Source organism: Mastigoproctus giganteus, chromosome 6 (genome assembly GCF_048544385.1).
Source record: "Mastigoproctus giganteus isolate SK-2022 chromosome 6, ASM4854438v1, whole genome shotgun sequence".
Taxonomy (NCBI): Eukaryota; Metazoa; Arthropoda; class Arachnida; order Uropygi; family Thelyphonidae; genus Mastigoproctus; species Mastigoproctus giganteus.
Genome location: NC_143580.1, coordinates 13,046,928 through 13,067,076, shown reverse-complemented (window position 1 = coordinate 13,067,076; position 20,149 = coordinate 13,046,928). Strand labels below are relative to the sequence as shown.

Below are 20,149 nucleotides of genomic sequence, written 5' to 3'. Positions count from 1 at the left end.
TTAGCAGTCCACTCATTTGGCAAAAGAAATGTTAGAATTAGTGATCTTTATTCAACTTTAGCACACAACCTGAAATCCCATATTTCTTATTACATGAAATCGAAAATTTTTTGTATTATTATAACTTATTATATTAATAAGTTGGCTACTATACTGTACTTTACTCTATTTCTCAATTTGATTTTTTAAAATTTTGTATAGTACTGTATTTCTTATAAATTAAATATGCTTTTGGAATGATAATCCCTGTAAAAGTATATTTTTGTAGTACTTCCTGCAATTTTATTTGTTTACATATTTAAGTAAAATAAAGTGCAAGTTACTACTTCAATGTGTATTATTTAGAAGTGTCAAGAGCATTTGTTTGAGTTTCCCTAAACTTTTGAATTCATCCAGAGAAACATAAGCCAATTATTGCTAGTAGACCAGAAGTAGACTCCGTATCGACAAACATTAACTAGATGGAAAGTTTCAACAGGGTATAATAGTTGGTGATTACTTTAGAAATATAAGCACAATAAGATAATTTGTAGGGAGGGATTTGCTACCCATTTTAAGAGTTAATTGGATATGAGCAAATTTCCATACAGAAGTAACTCTAACATTGGAATAATTGTAAAAAGATAACAGGAGTTAGCAGTGGAGCAAAGGTTTTAAGAATAAGTAGAGAAATGCTGTTGGGATCTGGGAACTTCTTGTTATTGAGATTGCCCAGGATTCTTCTGAGAGGCATTGCATTCTGGGAGAGACATTGAATGGAATGTTTTAATTATAGTAGAGATTTACCAAGTTCATCAGTGCAGGAGGTAAAGTAGGACCTTAATGAGTCAGCATTTATCTTAGAAAAAATGCAATAAAACCATCAATGTGTACCAAAGGTCGATGGATAGAAGGTTTGGCCACTGGCTTTGGCAAGATAGCAGGAACACCAACTGCCATATATAAGAGGCAAAGTTTCTTGCTCAGGCTTTTCATAGTTGAGTTTAGATTTAGTAATAACTTGTTTACAACTGCTGCAAACTTTAATATAGGCAGAAAATGAAGCTGAAGATTTTGATACAAAGGTAGAATGGAGAATACAGGATTTCATTCCTAAAATAACAGTTTTCTCTGACATCATCTGAGCAAGGATTAGATTATATGAAATATTAGATGATATAAAATAGTACAAAATAATTTGTGGCTATCCCATATACTACTGCCAGATGATGAGGCTCAGTATGGCTATGAAACAGTCTCTATTAGAGAAAACCATTGCTAATTTGTGATCCAAGTTAACTAGAGACAACTAAAATTAGTTGTGTATCTTGGAGTTATGAGAGGGGGGTGTAGATCAAGAGTGTTTAAGTGGTTCTGTGGTTAGGATTTGCTGTTATTCTATTAGATAATAATCAAATTGCAGGACTTGCAAATGATCCTGTTTTTCCTTATTGTTCCTTTTTCACCCTTATTTTTTAAGATAAAAGCTTAAAAAAAGAAAATTTATCTTTTGGAAAAGCTTAAGATAAAAGCTTTAAAATACAAGTGCTTAAGTCTTTTTTTTTTTTGTTTTTTGAAGCTAGGAGTCACAGGAAATGAATTTCAAACTTCTGCCTTTATATTTTACTAATTGTTGTTTAAATTACTATTAAAGATAATGCATTTTTATATTGTAATAATTATGAGTGGAAAACTGAGTAGCTTACATTTTACTTGGTGATGGTAAACTGAGAGATGCAAAGTTGTGGTAGCCCTCCTTTAAAAAAAAATCTGTTTTAGTCTCTTTATTTTCTGTTATTTATACTTATTCTCTGTCTCTTTATCCTTTTTCCTAAATGAATAATTTTTCTTAATCTTAACCTTGTTTTAAGTTGGGTGTTTCGTTTGGGACATTTGGTGGGATTTAGTTTTCTTTTTAGTTAGGTGTGGCTGAACAGGCCATTCAGTCGTCCAAAAGTTGTTTTAGAATTTTTGAGTAACTTTCTGATGATTAATAGTCAATCTGAATCCTAAATTTTTGTCAACATAATTTGATTTTGTATCTTCTTATTGCAGGATTCGTAAAGATTTCAACATTGGTTGTGAAGTCCTGCATATAATTGACTTGCCATCTCCTTTCAGGACTTCCTGAAAATTTCAGTATGGGATAAATATAGTTTTAAAAGTGAATGGCTGAATAAAAGAAACAGTAGGGGATGTCACATTTCATCATGTTCACAGAAGCAGTGTCGTTTAGATATTACTAGACGACTTTTTGATGTAAAGTATTTTGATTCAGAAAAGTCCAAAAACAATAGCCAGATAAATCTAGGTGGCCTTCAGCTTTATTTGACTGGTACAAAGAATGAAGTGCAAAATATTCTGGAACTTCAAATAGTTGTATTGAAACTGTGTGCATTTGCAGTGTTTGAAATGCAGCTCATACAGCTAAAAAGCCATTTGGATGAGAGATATGGCTTTAAACATATTTAGAGATGCATATCTATCTCTATACATGTTTGAGAATGTTTTAAAAGCAATATCTCCTGCACAGGTACAACCTCAGAAGGATTTTCACTTAATCCAGTGAGTGAGTTAGTTTACCTTATTAGTGCTGAATTGGCACCATACTTTAAGAGGCTTTTATTAGAAGCCAAATTCTTGTACTATACATTGCAGTATGATGAAACAGCTAAGAGTGCTAACAAAAATAAATTACCAACTATAAAATACTGGTCCAAATCAAACTATAGAAGCTGTAGTTTCATACCATGGCATGTAATCTGACAGGTGACACTCAGAAATGTTCCTCATTAACTGCTAACCAAAATCTGAAATTTTTTCTATCTTCCTAAATATGGGCAAACTTTTACTGTAGTGATTTCTGAAGTGTTTTTTTTTTTTTTTTTATATTTGTATAGAAATTGCATGTAAGAATCTGAAATGACCTGCCACAGTATTTAAACTATTTGGCTTTTTTTGCTTGAAGAGTAAAGTGGTACTGGACAGGCCAGTGCTTTGTTTGTTTTAAAGTGTCACTCTCTTTCCTTCTCCTACTAGTTCAATAAACATTTATTGTTTTACCCTAGTTGTTTTTCAAAGATTTATTATTGTTTTCACAGAATAAAGGTGAGAGAATGAAACTCAGTGTTCTCTCCAAATGCCACTACACTGTCAGAAGCATGAGACATAGTTTTAAATTTCGAAATAAGCCTGAAAGTAACTAATAGTGTTGAATATATATAATGTTTTTAATTTTTTAATAATATTTATGTATGTAATAAGCAGAAATATATGTGCATGCTTAAAATTTCACACACTTAATATTCTTTTGAACTAAAAAATGTAAGAGACCATTTCTGTTTTATGTCTAAAACATTTTTTGATATTTTCAGAATTAATATTTTTGTTTTGAAAATAATGTTTTACGTAAAACACACAGCTTGTTTTAAAATTTTTTATTAAAACTTAAAAGTACATGCAAAAGTGCTGCAATCCATTAGGGAAAAAAGGAATAGTTGTAATGTTTAAGCAGAATTCAAAGAACCTTAAACATTTTACAAAAATTAAAAAGAAAGTTGGGCATCTGAGAGGTGCCAAAAAAAAACATTTTAGATGGCACCAAAAATGTTTTTGCTTTATTGTATGTGCCACTGCTGTCAGATTAAAATTAGGCTTCACTTTGCCAGTAATTATTGAAGCAGTTCACAGGGTGCCTCCGTGGCCAGGTGGGCAGGAGCAGTAGTGCGTAGCACACGCTTCTTGATTTATACTGGGGTTTGAGCCTGTGACCACCAAATACGGAGAATGCGGAAGGTCAGGGAATGACCCCGCATATCCCCAGCCTGGATAAAGGGGTGAGGGTTGGTGTCTGGAAGGGCATCCGGCCATAAAAATTGCAGGCCAAAACAATAAAAAAACGCTGACCCCATATATAATGGGAAAGGGCGAGGACAAAAAAAAAATTGAAGCAGTTCACTGATGGCTGATTGGAAGCTTCTCCACTTAAAGAGTGAAGGTATAATGAAATGTAAAAGAATTGATTGGCCTTTTTTTCTCTAAGTAAAAGTAGGCTGTTCAACAGTTGCAGAAACTGTGAAAGCAACGTTGTGCTCTGCATGGTTTATAATGCAGGCATAGAATGGAGTTTTTCTTGTTCTGGCAGAGTTATGACTTGTACTTAAACTATAGCAAAAGTTAGAAATTTAAACGCAAAACTAATAGTTAGTGATGCTCTCAAACAATATAACAAACCAGAATTACTATCTTTATTACTAGGAAATTGCTAAGTTTTGCATACAAATAATATAACTATCCCTAAAAAAAAGTAAGTTAATTAAAAAAAAAAAAAAAAAAACCAGCAAGAAAAGTGATGGAATTGAAGCAATTGAAATATAAAATGAGGAAATAGGAGGAAGTAGAAATTGAAAAAAAACAAGGATTCAATGGAATTTCTTGTTAGACACCAAGAACTGATATGATTGAACTACCAAGTTCAACCAGGTTGAATCTGATATGTTTGAACTATCATATCAGATAAACTTTCTGATGAGGCTAATAACATATTAAAAAAAAAAAAAAAAAAAAGCAGCATTGCAGAAGATTTTGAAGGAGCTAAATTGGTAAAGAAATCATCAAAAAGAAAAAAGCTACTGGTGTGCTACAGAAGAAACTGGCAAAAAAAGGAAAGAGTGTAATTACTGGCTACTTTGGCTACTTTACTAAAAAAACAAAAGTTAGGCTTGTAAGGAATTGAATTATTTTTTGTATATTTTTTATGTATGTAACTAAAGTGCTTTGTATTCTATTAATTAATGAGGCATTAAAAATTGGTACCATACTCCATCCATGCAAAATTCTCATAATTATATTCTTTTTAGTACAAAAATATTTTGTACTAAGAAATTTTTATTTATTCTGCTTGACTGATATTTGTTAGGATTCTCTAATATTTAATCTTTTTTTTTTTACTCAAATATCTAAGGGCATTAATAATAGCAGCCTCTGCATATGTACCCTACAGAGCCCATACAACTAGAAAATTAAAACCTGGAATTGTGAGTATTACTGTCACCAAGGAACATTACTTTGCTGTTAGGAAAGTTAGATTATGTAAGGTAGAGCCTCAAAGAAAGTCTGAATGATTTGTCAAGTTGGAAGAATAATATATACATAAAATGAATGTGATAGAATGTAGTAAAACAATTTTGAGCAAAGGATATCAAAAAGAGGAGATTCTAAATTAAAAAGTCTGATAAGGCATATCAGAGTGGATATGCACCCTGATACCATCTTTAAAATGGAAGGAATCATAGAGCATTTAATTAGGGCAAATGGTATGAGTGCTGATTGAAGAAACTGATAGTTGAAATTCTCTTAAGTGGTGCTTAGAAGATTGTAAATGGACATAATTGAGATTAGAATTGTGACTATGTTTTCTGAAACGAATTTGTTAGCTTTTGAGTGATGAAGTCTAGATACACTAATTTCTTAATGGGAAATACACTAATTTCTTAATGTAGTGTAGTCTTGGTAGTGTCATCCATATATATATATATATATACTACTTAGTCTCCCTCCGGTCACAGCTGGTAAAATTAGAATCACTAAGATTATTTGTTAACTGAACTAGGTTCCTCCTAGAGTATTACTCTGATGGAGTATCTATAGCTGACCTGAAAAAATTTTGAAATCTACCCTCAAAATTATAAAAGGTTAATATTGGGTCTTTTCACGATGCTGGTTGTAACTTTAGTATCTTATGATTTAAATGTTTTCTGTACCAACACATTGCCATTTTCTTAGCATTGTATTTATTGTTATATATTTCAGAATATAACTGCAGATTAAAATTTCATGTTTTTTTAAAGCATGTACCAAAAAAAGAAAAAAGCAGCTATCAAAAACTAGCTGAATTAATATCTGAAGATAACAACTTTGAAAGGCTAAGGGACTATATGGGAAATGCAAAACTTCCTTGCATACCATACTTAGGTAAGTATCTATAGAATAATCTGCATTTTGTTAAAAAAAGTTTCTATTCATTAAAATTGTTATTATTGAAGTTGAGAAAAATTATCTCTCCAATCCATGTCCAACAATTCTGCCATTTATACATCACCTAGGACAGAGATCAGCAACCTACAGCACCAGTGCCAAAGCCAGAAAACAAAATTACCTCAAAAAAGGCAGTATAAGGAAATTTAATTTTATTGAACAAAGCATTTCCATGAAAATTATCAGAAAGAAAAGCTAGCATTCTTGTGTTCCAGTTTAATTTTAAATTTGAAGTACCTTAGCCCTTTTAAGAGTACATTTACTGATCTTGTGTGCCCCAGAGGAGTGAATTTTATGATATAAAATGGGCTCAAAGTAGTGAGGTTATAAGCTTTGTTAAAATGAAAACTATGTATATAATTGCTTTTTAATATAAATTTGTCCAAGTATAAAGTTATAGAATTCTTATAGTACCGTGATAGACTAAATATAAAAATAGCGAAATGCTTAAAGTGCAGTACTCACCTTGAATATAATCTGCAATAGTTTTATGAAAAGACTGATGGTTAAATATAAGGTGGAATGGTTAAGTTAAGGCATTAAGGTGGGATGAGATTTAATTTAATGGAATTTTAAAATAAGTGCAAGGAAGAAGAAGTGCACTACTCAGTCCCTGGTTGTCATAAAGTAGAAAATAAGAAAATAGTTAATCTGGAACATAAAAGAATTGATATTGCCAATAGTCATGACGACAGACTTTCATTAAGTTATAACGTCTTCGGTTGGCGGTGTTAAATGAGAAGTGACGCGTGCTGTATTTTAAGGAATTTTCTATACTCTCGTGATGCTCTTTGGGACACTTGGGAATCTCAGATGTGAGAGATTCCAAGCCGAGGAAAGGTGAAAGGGAAGTTTTGCATTTAGGATGTTGAGATTAGTATTGTGGCGAAACCATTCGATAATGAGGGCTTCATATCGAAGAATTTTGTGGCTGGTTTTTAAGTCTTATAATGGTGATAGCGGAGTCAATTAAAGGAGTGTGATTGTGGGTTTGGGCATGAATTGTGAGTTCTGTACTAGCTTGTCCCGATCTAAGACTATTATAGTGGTAGTACGCGCGAGTGTTGGAGGTTTTGGTAGAACCAAATTTGGTAGTAGTACTACCAATATAACAGGCATCACAGTTTGGTTGACATTTAATCAAATAAATTATATTGTTCAAATCGTTGGTTGGGTATTTGTGTGTATCTTTGTAAGTGTTGAATAAGGATCTGAGTTTATTATAAGCTGAAAAAATAAGGGAGATATCAGTACCTGTAAACACACGGCGGAATTGTCCGGCAAGTTCATTATGGTGTGGGAGGATGATGCATATATTTGTTGGTGGTGGGTTTTGGTGGATTGTTAATTTTACTTTTGGCGGTGGAAATAGGGTGTTGAATGAGTTGGGTTGGGTAGTTCTGAGCTGTAAATTTTTCTGTGAGGTATTGAAGTTCATTGGTTAAGTCATTTTGTGAGGTGCTATATTTGAGGGCATTATGTATTTGGTTGTATAAAACCGCTTTTTTTGTGCGGGGGGGGGGGGGGGGGTTCAAAGCAAAATGTAGGTATTTGCCTGTATGTGTATTTGTTCTGAAAATCTTTATGCCTAGTTAATAATACACCAAACCAATAACATTATAAACTCCAAACTTTCCTCCCAATCTAATATTAAAAAGCAACAACTTCTAAATATACAAAAATTAAGCAAAATTTCAGATGTTATTATACAAAAAGCAGATAAAGGTGACACGATTGTCATCATAGACAAAAATACTTACACTCAGAAAATGGAACAAATTTTAGCTGACCAAAACACATAAAATTGATAACGATCATAATATCACCAAACTTAAAAATAAACTAAATTTAATCTTAAGAAAAACTCAGACAAAATAAAGAAATCAATTTATACACACTGCAACAGATAGGAATCCGCAACAACATCCTTCCTCACATGTTTGGCATTACCAAACTACACAAACCTGGCCACCCATTAAGACCAATTATCTCTTTCAGTAAGTCAGCTTTTGCAAATCTATCCACCTACTTAGTTAAAATTATATCCCCTCTTACCAGATTCTCAGAATTCAAAATCAGCAACACCAATCAGGCCTTTCAGAAAATAAGCAATACTACAATTTCTGATGGAGATATCCTAGCTTCATTTGACATAATATCTCTATATACTAACGTGCATATCCCATACACTTTACGGAAATTCTTAACAGCAGATAACACTCTGACTAAACGTAACTCTCTTTCTCTTAATAACATCCTTGAACTCACTTCACTTTTACTAGACGCCCGATATTTCAGATTCAATAATAAAATTTTCCAACAAATATTCGGTTTACCCAAGGGTTTAGGTATCTCTGCTCCCCCTGTCAGAAATTTACCTAGCCACAATAGAGAACCAAATCCTACAGCCCTTCTCCCCAGAAATAAAATTATAGACCCGTTACGCTGATGACATACTCATAATTGGCAATAGGTCCACTATAGACAATCTCTTTTTAAAATTTAATTCAATACATGATATGTTAAAACTCACTCTTGAAATTGAAACCAACAACCAAATTAATTTTCTCAACCTCACTGTTTTCAAAACAGGTACCAAACTAGGCACAAAGATTTTCAGAAAAAATACCTACATTTTGCTTCGCACCCCCCCCCCCCGCACAAAAAAAGCTGTTTTATACAACCAAATACATAATGCCCTCAAATATAGCACCTCACAAAATGACTTAACCAATGAACTTCAATACCTCACAGAAAAATTTACAGCTCAGAACTACCCAACCCAACTCATTCAACACCCTATTTCCACCGCCAAAAGTAAAATTAACAATCCACCAAAACCCACCACCAACATAAATATATGCATCATCCTCCCACACCATAATGAACTTGCCGGACAATTCCGCCGTGTGTTTACAGGTACTGATATCTCCCTTATTTTTTCAGCTTATAATAAACTCGGATCCTTATTCAACACTTACAAAGATACACACAAATACCCAACCAACGATTTGAACAATATAATTTACTTGATTAAATGTCAACCAAACTGTGATGCCTGTTATATTGGTAGTACTACTACCAAATTTGGTTCTACCAAAACCTCCAACACTCGCGCGTACTACCACTATAATAGTCTTAGATCGGGACAAGCTAGTACAGAACTCACAATTCATGCCCAAACCCACAATCACACTCCTTTAATTGACTCCGCTATCACCATTATAAGACTTAAAACTAGCCACAAAATGCTTCGATATGAAGCCCTCATTATCGAATGATTTCGACACAATACTAATCTCAACATCCTAAATGCAAAACTTCCCTTTCACCTTTCCTCAGCTTGGAATCTCTCACATCTGAGATTCCCATGTGTCCCAAAGAGCATCACGAGTGTATAGAAAATTCCTTAAAATACAGCACACATCACTTCTCATTTAACACCGCCAACCGAAGGCGTTATAACTTAATGAAAGTCTGTCGTCCACGACTATTGGCAATATCGATTCTTATGTTCCAGATTGACTATTTTCTACTTTATGACGACCAGGGACTGAGTAGTGCACTTCTGTTTCCTTGCGCTTATTTTAAAATTCCGTTAAATTAAATCTCATCCCACCTTAATGCATTAACTTAACCATCCACCTTATATTTAGCCATCAGTCTTTTCATAAAACTATTGCAGATTATATTCAAGGTGAGTACCGCACTTTAAGTATTTTGCTATTTTTATATTTAGTATAAATTTGTCCTTATTTTGACTTTATAGCCCAATATTAGAGCAACATTACCATCCAATATCAAATCAAATATCAAAAATTTTTTTATCACTTAATTCAGTTTTGTCAACTTCTGGTTATAAATTCCAGAGAATTTCTTCAGTGTCAGCTTTTGCAAGCTCAAATCAGCCAGCTGAGACTAATAGATATCCTCCTCCTCCTATTTTCAAAACTTTTTGTGCTGGCATCTATTATTAACTGTATATTATTACTTGAAAATACAGATAACACTGTGTACTGGAAGATTTCAAGATGGTTTATGTATAAATTGTGGGAGCGAAGTTAAAAAATATGTAATTAATGATATTGAAATTTCGCAAGATTATTTAATGAAAAAACTTTCAAGCCTACAGACCAGTAAGGCTCCTGGAGTTGATGGAATATACCCTATAATCTTGAGAGAGGCGGCAAGCGAGTGCATTGAACCACTGAGGCTGGTTATGCGAGCATCACTAGACTCTGGGGAGATTCCCTTGGATTGGAAAAGTGCAAATGTATCTCCCATACATAAGGGTGGCTCTAAAAGTGAAGTGGGAAATTATCGACCTGTCAGTCTGACTTCAGTAGTAGGGAAAATCATGGAGGCAATGATCAAGGGTGGAATTCAGGATCATTTGGATCGAATTGAAATTCTTAAGGATACTCAGCATGGTTTTGTAAAGGGAAAATCATGTTTAACAAATCTGGTTCGCTATTTCGAAAGGGTCACTCACGAGCTGGATTTAGGGAATAATTTCGACATTGTTTATTTAGATTTCAGCAAAGCTTTTGACTCAGTCCCACATGAGCAGTTGCTTTATAAGCTGGAACAGGTTGGAATCACTGGGAAAATCCTTAGATGGATAGAAGGATGGCTTCGGGGCAGGAGGCAGAGGGTTGTGATAAATGGCTACTCCTCAGATTGGGTTAATGTAAGAAGTGGGGTTCCCCAAGGATCAGTATTAGGACCACTATTGTTTTTAATTTTCATAAACGACATTGATGAAGGGATAGAGGGCGTGATGTCTAAATTTGCAGATGATGTTAAAATTGGTAGGGTAGTTAATGATCACTGTCAAGCTGAGCTTCTTCAGAGAGACCTAGATAGACTTCAAGAATGGTCAGAAAAATGGCAGCTGTGCTTTAATCCAACAAAGTGTAAGGTATTACACCTGGGAAACAGTAATCCCAAAATAACTTATTCACTTGGTGGAGTTCAACTAAACCCAGTACTGGAGGAAAGGGACTTGGGTGTTACGATACGGTCAGACATGAAATTCTCTGAGCATTGTAAACAGGTTGCAAGGAAGGCCCATGGTGTCCTATCGATGATCTATCGAACTTTTGCAAGTAGAGATAGGGACATGATAATCCCATTATATAAGGCTTATGTTAGACCACACTTGGAATACTGTGTTCAAGTATGGAGACCGCACCTAAAGAAAGACATCGAGCTTCTTGAAAGGGTGCAAAGAAGGCTAACTCGCCTGGTGAGATCGGCTAAAGGGCGTCCTTATGAAGAAAGACTTCGAATATGTGGGTTGCAGAGTTTGGAAACTAGACACCTTAGAGGAGATTTGATTGAGGTGTTTAAGGCTCTGAGAGGCATCAGTAAAATGAATGAGGACAAAATTTTCAAGATTATAAATGATGCTAGAACTAGGGGACATAAATTCAAGTTACGGGGGGAAATGTTTAGATTGGACTGCAGGAAGTTTTATTTTAGCCAGCGAGTTATAAATTACTGGAATAAGTTGCCTTCATGGGTGGTAGAGGCCGACAGTTTGGGGAAATTCAAAGGTCATCTGGATAGTACTTTCGGGTAAGGGAAGCGCATAGGATGATAGGATTAATTTCCTTTTTATTTATTTTTTATTTCATTTTATTATTTTTATTTATTTATTAATTATTATTATTTATTTATTTATTTAATTTTTGTTTTTATCATTGTTTTGTTCGGATTTTTTTTTTTTTTTTTTTTGGCTGGTGCAGCATAAGCCATAGGCTTTTTTGCACCATACGGCCGTTACTAATACTAAATACTAAATGGACTCGTTATTTAGAACATCCTTGAAAACAAATTTATATAAGTACTGCCACAGGCTTGCACATGAAAAAAGTTTATGCACATGTTCATGAAAGGGTTAAATGCATTCCATATACCCCAATTCACTCTGCACCTATTTTTGAAAAAAAACAGTAGAAAGCTTCTTTACATATAATCCCCTGCTTTCAAAAATTTACCATTGGTGCTTAATTAAGCCTACCCAGCCAGAGTGAACTTGGCACAAGATTCCTGAAATGTTATCCACTCTTAACCTAGATGCTTATTATAAATTCTAAAAACAAGAAGTACCATATTTTACTGACATATAATGTAAAATATCAGGCTGTTTGCATATGTGTGCAATCCACCAATTTTGGATGCAGTTTAAATAGTATTTTTGTAAAATTTCTTGCTATATAAACAATAGTAAATAGCAATACATTTAACTCGGCCTCTATTTTTCAAGAAGTCATACTGAATAATAAAAGTATAATGATGCTCTTTAAATACAAGGAGTTATCCATTGCAATTCTATATAAGGCATTAGTAAGTTATTTCTCATAACTTTTTCACATTGCCTGTATTAACTCAGAACATCATAACTGTTGCCACAGACCATATATTGTTTAACCTTATTACTTTGTGAAATTAAATATTTTCTTTTACAGCATAACAGCAAGGCTTATCTTCCATTATTCTTTAGGTTCTTCACACAAAATTATCCAATCAAGTTTCCCTTTTGATGTTCTTAATATATAGGTTCAAATGCAAATTCAGGTTTAATGTAGACTGGTCGTGTAGCTGATAATTTAGATGTAGAAATTTTGTATAACTTTTGCCAAGAGTGCTTTGATACAAAATAAATTTCAGAACAGCTTAAGAGAAAATGACTCACTAGTATTAATATACAAAACTACAAGAAATGACATATGTACATTAAGGATTATAGCATTCTTTCCTTTAAGCATCTTGATAACAGATCAGGTAATACCACTGCAAATAGATATATTAAAATAGCTACAATGTAAATATTCCTTTGCATTTCTAAGTAAAAAAGATAGGATCAAAACATTGATCCTGCGTTGAACAGTTCAATGTATAATTAATCTATATAATGACTTTTTAGCAGTTTGGACATATTTTCCATCAGCTATATAAGTATAATTGCAAAAAAAAACTTCTTTGGAGTTCTTATTTGAAAGTTACTTGATCCATTTGACATAACTGCCAAACCTCCTGCTTTACTGGAAAACCATCTGTTTTATGAAATTTTTAGTTGAGGGGGGAAAAAAATAAAAATCACCTGATGTCAGGTCAGATGAATAAGAGGATGTTAGACACAATTTGAAAAGGCATTCAGAAATTGTCGTATGACGAGCAGGAGATTGCCATAGCATAATTTCAAAGTTTTCCATGCCCAAAGGTTTTGTTTTTTCTGACTTATGGCATCTCTCGTGCATTAATGAATTTAGTGTTATCTGTTAAGTAGGGTCTCCCACTATTATTTCATAATAAATTACACATGTATAGTTAAAAAAAATTCTTAGATTTGCCCTAATTCCATTTCTTCTTGTAAAACATGGTAGACTTCTATTCATAGGATTGAATATTTGTCTGTGGATTATGAATATAATGCTACATCTCCTATCCTGTCACTATTTATTTTAGAAACCCTGGTTGATAATCACACATGTTAAATAGTTCTTTCATAAGTTTGGCACTTGTTTTCATCTGATTTACTGTTAAAAACTTGAATGAAAGTTCCTCTTTTTTTTTTTTTTTTTTATGTTTGAAATATCAGATTTGATGACTTGGCAACTACCATGTGATATCCCAACAAATATTCCAAGAGGCTACGTCTTCAGTGTAGGAGACAAATTCACTATTTGTGGATGTGTTTCCTTAGTGATATTGCATCTATCCTAGAATTTCTTATTCCTTTCAAATATCTTATCTATTGATAAAGTTTTTTTATTGTAGCAATTATTTATTTCTGCATTCTCGGAGGATGATTTCTTCAATAAAATGCAGAATCTTATAGATTTTTGATTGAAATAGGACAGTACAAAATTGTACTGTCATATTTCAAAATTGACAGTACTTAATTAAACAACAGATAAATATAAACCTTTGTACATATGCAACCCAGGGACTAATTATGTGCCAGTACATTTTTTAAAAATGTACCTCTCTCCTCTCCCCTTAGCTATTGCCTTATTATGTTTTGTGTACTTGAGCCTTTCACCTGAATGCCTCCTCTGCAGTAATGTTTTTCTTATTCACTATTAAAATATTTTTAACAAATTCAACCCCTAGGATTTTTGATCAGCCTTGTGTGCAAAATAAGCTTTCACATCCAAACAGCCTCTGTTTTATTTTTTCTGAAGCAAATTCCTTTATTAATGAGAAATTAGATCAATATCACCATTTGCAACTAGATTATGAAATCACAGAAAAATTTCATCATTGTGCGTGTGCATTTTTATTATTTTTTTTTTAAATATTTTTTTTTTTTTTTTTTTGCCAATAAATGTGGGTATTTTGTTCATACAGTTTCATGCTTCTTTCTACTTATGAATTATACATGCATTGGTGCATACAAAATAAACATAATGACATCAAAAATAAATAAAACCAAAATTATTCCAGTTTTTTGCCATTTCATAAATGCTTTTTCTGTCCTGCAATCAATAGTCAGTTATTTTTGCAATAGTTGAAAATGGAACTTTAAAAATTTGTTATTGATTCTGACACACTATATTAAATAAGATAAAAAAATATTGAGTAACAAGTCTTGTTATCTAAAAAAAAAAAAATTCTCCAAATACTTTATGGCTAAATATTACAGTAGCAAAATGGACAAAAATTGGAGGAAAATCAAAACTCTGGAAAATTAACAGACAAGTGGATTCATGGTTCACTTTTTTGGAATATGCAATATGATGCCAGAAAATTCTTTGATGGCAATACTTTCAATTAAAAGGAAAATTATGCATATTGAAAGTGAATGCCATACTGGTGGGATACTAAAATTCTCATTGCATAATTTTGATAGATATTTAAATTTCTAAGTTTTTCTGTTTTTAGTGTACTCTGTACACCACAAACATGCTTGCTCTTGGTTAAAAGGAGGGTTAAACTGTGGTGTCTCTGCAATGAAATAACCTCTTACAAAACATGCAGTATCCTCTAATTCAGTGATCTCAAAAGTTGGATGGGCACACCCCTAGGGGTGGCGCCTCCGTAGCCAGGTGGGAAGGAGCAGCAGTGCGTAGCATACGCTTCTTGAGTTAGACCGGGGTTCGAGCCCATCACCACCAAATACGGAGGATGCGGAAAGGTCAGGGAATGACCACCGCATATCCCCGGAGCAATATGGCCTTAGTTGCTAATGCTCCTAAAAACCAAATAACAAACAAACACCCCTAGGGGTGCATGAGATTATCCATGGGGTGCACAAGATAATCTGCAATAAATCAATATTTATTAATTATGAAAGCTTTAGTTTTTCGAAATGTAATTGAAAATAAAAATTATAAATGTTTTTTATACTTCAATTACGTGGCTTTGTTTTTTCACACGGATTTATTTGATCATGCCGTTGGTTTCGCCCATGTCCGAAACAAAGTAGCCACGTGCTTTCTTCTGACTCAGAGTATATCTTCCATCCTTTTTAACTTACAGAACAAATGTAGATCAAGAAAGGATAGATTCTGCTTGTAATCTTTTGTGATCTTTTCAGATTATATGTTATTCTAGGTATAATGCATACCATGTAAGTTATTTATAAATAAAACAAATAGTTTAAATAAATACGTATGTCCAATAAAAAATTTTTAATACACATTTAATTACAAATGGTTTTTAGCTTTTGAAGCTAAACGGACCTCTTCATCAGTAAATACTAACAGAATGGAGACAAAATTTTAAAGGATACAGTTGTGCGCACAATGATGCATGCATGGGCATGAGGTTGACCATTCTGATGATTTGCTGACGAAGAGGCCCGTTTAACCTCGAAAGCTAAAATCCATTTGTAATTAAATGTGTATTAAAATTTTTTTTACTGGACATATGTATTTATTTAAGCAATGGATCCCAGTACTACAGGCCCATTTACTCTCAAAACAAATCATATTACATTACATTTACTACATTTGTTACATTAATGATTTCATATCATTTTGTACTTTAACTTCGATTTAATTTTATTTTGTATTTTTTTATTTGTGATCTTTTAAAATTATATGTGATTTTAGATATAATGCCTTACATGTAAATGATTTATAAATTTTAAAAATATATTAAACTTGTATATTTAATTTTTTATTCTGGGGTGTACGCTAGTCCTTTTAAGTAAAATAAGGGTGCACAACCAAAAAAAGTTTGGAGACCACTGCTCTAACTAAAGAAATTATTCAACGTTTGTGCATTTTATACCTCTTAGTGTTCATTAAGAGTTTTAATTAAGCTTTTCATTAACAAGTCACTAAATTTTACATGCAAAATATGGTATAAAAAGATTTTTATTAGTAATTATATATATATGTGTGTGTATATATATATATATATATATATATATATATATATATATATTTTTTTTTTTTTTTTCCCCACCAGGGTTGTTTTTAACAGACCTGATACATATTGATGTTGCTCATCCTCAATCTCAAGGCTTAGAAAATTATCAGAGGCAGATGCAGATGAATAACATTTTAAGAATTATTTCAGATCTTCAGCATTCAACATATGGTGAGACTTTTTCAAGCAGTTATTCTATTAGAAGCTACTAAAATAGCATTGTCATATGAGGCTGTAGGTCTCATTTCAAAGAGCATGATTTTAAAATTGCTTAGACTCTTATTAAAAATTTAAAAAATACTTTGTATATAAGTGAATATATATTTCAGATGCATTTAAGTCTATTTTATTATAAGTAGTGTTTAAATTAAAGGCATCCAACCTTTTGTAGTGTGGGCTGCATTTAAGAAATCTTATTTAATTTTGTGCCACATTCATTCATTCAGTAAGATCAGAAAATCCAGTGATTTTAAAATGATTTTCTACAAAAAATAAATCAATAGATAAATAATATTCCTGTCCTGCTGAAACCTTCACAACCTTTCAGGAAACAGTATGCATTTGTGTTAGCAACAGTAAAATATTGTAATGGTCATCTCATATCAACTAAACATATCATTTGATGTGATCAATAATAAATTTAGTGAAATTTGCTATAACAATAAATACATATAAGAAGAAAAGTTCTGAAGTTAAAAAAATTAACATTTTTGATATGCTTTGCAGTCTTTGAATAGTAATATGTTCACTTCTGATTAAGACAGGAATTTAAAGCAGGTGTTGTTTTTAACTCTTTTATAAGCATTAATTAAACATGTAATGTGTGTAAATAAATAGGTATTAATTTCAAGGTCATGCAAATTGACTATTGCTCATAAATTAAAAAAAGAAAAAGAAGAAATTTCTTGAAAACTGAAAAAAATAGAATTACTACCCCTTTTTTTGTGCAATAGGAAAGTTTTATGTTGGGACATTAGTGGGTTCTTGAATACATAATGTTACCTGTAAATCACCTCATTGGGACCAAAGGCTCATTGAGCTATTGCGTATACAATTGAACTTTATAAATGCAGCAATATTAGGGCTTTACACTTTGCTGGTCTTTTAGTGACTAGACTGCATTGTTGGGAAAAGTAGATCTTGAAATTTCCTTCTCTATTCCAACTTTTATCTTCATGTTCATTATCAAACATTCTTTTTTAGATGGCAGTTGTTTGCTCAAATTCGGGTTCAGTTTGAAATTTATTGACCTTTTAGATAAACATTTGGCTCAGAATGTTATTCCAAATGGTGAAGAAGTAGATAAATTTGCATCCTTATTTTCTGTATAGAATTCTTTTCTTTAAACCATTCACTTGTTTGTTTATAGTGATATTTTTTTTTTTTTTTCCTTTGCTGCTCTTTTGATTTTTGCATGCTCCCATAAACTTTGACACCATAAGCCAATCCACATTTACTCGCCACTTAAGCTGGCCTTGCACATTGGTAATATTATCCAACAAAATATTCTATGGGCAAATTATAGCTAATTGCTAATTTATAGTTGAACTGTAAGAAACCATAATATAATTCCTTTCTTATTTTATATATGGGTTATTTTAGTAATTAGGTTTAAATTTAAGCCTAATATGTCTCCTCAGGCTTCTTATTTTTTCATCTTCTGCTTTATCCAGGTTGCCCATGATGATGTCTTGTCCATGGTGTTCATTAATGAATCTTTCACATCCAATATTGCTGTTCTGTTATCAGATCCCTTCCTACTTATAGGTACATTACTGATATCAGGTTTTATAGGTGGTAGTAAATTCTCATGTTTTTGAAATAATTCCAACTTATATCAAATCTTTTATCCTGGGATTTTATATTTCAGTATTCGCTGGTTTTATTAAATTATCTCTGTTCTTTCAATATCGTTAATGAGATGTAACACATGCATGTTTTTAAATTTATATATGCTAATAAAAATTTTACTAAGGCTTTAAGTATATTATTTTCGATGTCAAAAAGTTCTTTTTAATTTAGTTGATTTAGTATGAATAATTTCTTGATCTCAGTTTTGTGGTAGATGATTAAAATCAATAAATGTGGTTCTATTTTTCTGATTGCCACATTTTCTCTGTGAAAATGTGGCAATCCTCTCTGCTTTTGATCATATTAATGCTATTTGAAAATATCTGTAATTGGTGATTTTCACTGCAAGTAGATTAAAAATCCACTTGGAGCAAAAATCACCTTGCTTTTAGAGCTATTTCTTCCAATTTGGCAAAAGAAAACTAATAATTTTGTCAAGCAAACTTCACCAGAGGCTGATTAGTTATAGTAAGACAAAAGTCCAAAAAAAAAGTCTCTGCCCTTTCCATTTCAGATTGACTCAGTCAGTTGGTTTCAATCCCAGGTCAAAAAGGTCACCAGAAAAGCCAGCAGCAAAAGTGCTAAAAACCTTTAAAATTACCTAGACAAAACTCACTAAAAAAAAAAAAAAAAAAAAAAATTAGTTTGTTTATTTATCAAATAAACTCAAAATTTACAATTACAAAAAAAAAAAAAAAAAAAATTCAATTTTAGCACAATGTAACACAATTATGGCAACTGTTTACTATATTTCTTATATTAAACAGTACAGCGGCCCCAATAAATAAACTTAATATTAATAATGCAAGCAAGATCAATATTGTTAAGCTTAAATGACATATTATTTTTTTGAAACCTATCTTTAGTATTAACCCAGAGTTCAACGTTCGTTAAGTACTGTTAACAGAACATAGTACTTGCATCTTTATTACCAAGAAAGCAGTTCTTACGTGATCTAATATCTTCGGCATTAACAAAGCATCTTGATTTGGCCACATTTTGAACATAAAATTTCTACATTTCTTTTATTTCAATGGTTCGTAGTAGGTGAATTTCCAAAAGAATAACAAAACGTCTTACCTTTAGCATTAGTAGAGGCATTTGATGCAAGAAAGCAAGCTTATGCAGCATCAGCCAAAAAAAAAAACCCACTTCCACTTCACCCCTCTGTTCGTTCAAAATACCTGTCCAGCTGAGCCTTAAACTTATTTAGGCTATCAACCTCCACCACAAGGGATGGAAGTCTGTTCCACCAACCAACCACCCGCTGGCTAAAGGCAAATTTTGGCACGTCTATCCTACATCTGTCTTTCCTCAATTTGAATTTATGCCCTCTCGGGTGATTTTTCTGAGCTAGAGGAAGAATCCCATCAGCATTGAGCATGCTTAAACCATTCAAGGCTTTATACACCTCTGTCAGATCACCTCGCTGGTGCCTAGTCTCCAGACACTGTAATTTGCAAAACTTAAGCCTTTCTTCGTAAGAGCACCCCTTTGTTCCATTCACTAATCTTGTTGCCCTTATCTGTACTCGTTCCAGCAGTTCTACATCCTTCTTGAAATGAGGCCTCCAGACCTGTATACAGTACTCTAGGTGTGGCCTGACCATTGCCTTATACAATGGAATAATCACCTCCTTATCCCTGCTGGAAAAATTCCTGTATATCATTGACAATACTCCATGAGCTACTCTTGCAGCCCATCTGCACTGCTCAGAGAACTTCATATCTGCCTGCACAACCACCCCCAAGTCCCTTTCATTCTCTACCACTGTCAGTGTAGTACCACAGAGTTGATACGTTGCTCTGGGGTTGCTGTTTCCCATGTGTAGTACTTTACATTTGTCAATGTTAAACTTCATTTGCCACCTCTCAGCCCATCTGCTCAACCTTTCCAG

At 32.7% G+C, this 20,149-nt stretch overlaps 1 protein-coding gene across 1 annotated transcript in view; it reads left to right on the top strand.

Annotated features, from left to right (window-relative positions):
- LOC150083925 (ras-specific guanine nucleotide-releasing factor RalGPS1-like) overlaps positions 1-20,149 on the top strand; it is a 103,061-nt gene that overhangs the window by 26,755 nt on the left and 56,157 nt on the right. The window contains exons 6-7 of the mRNA XM_090375622.1: positions 5,829-5,952; positions 16,441-16,572. Of these exons, the coding sequence (XP_090231748.1) occupies positions 5,829-5,952; positions 16,441-16,572 (256 nt within the window). The remainder of the gene's footprint in view (positions 1-5,828; positions 5,953-16,440; positions 16,573-20,149) is intronic.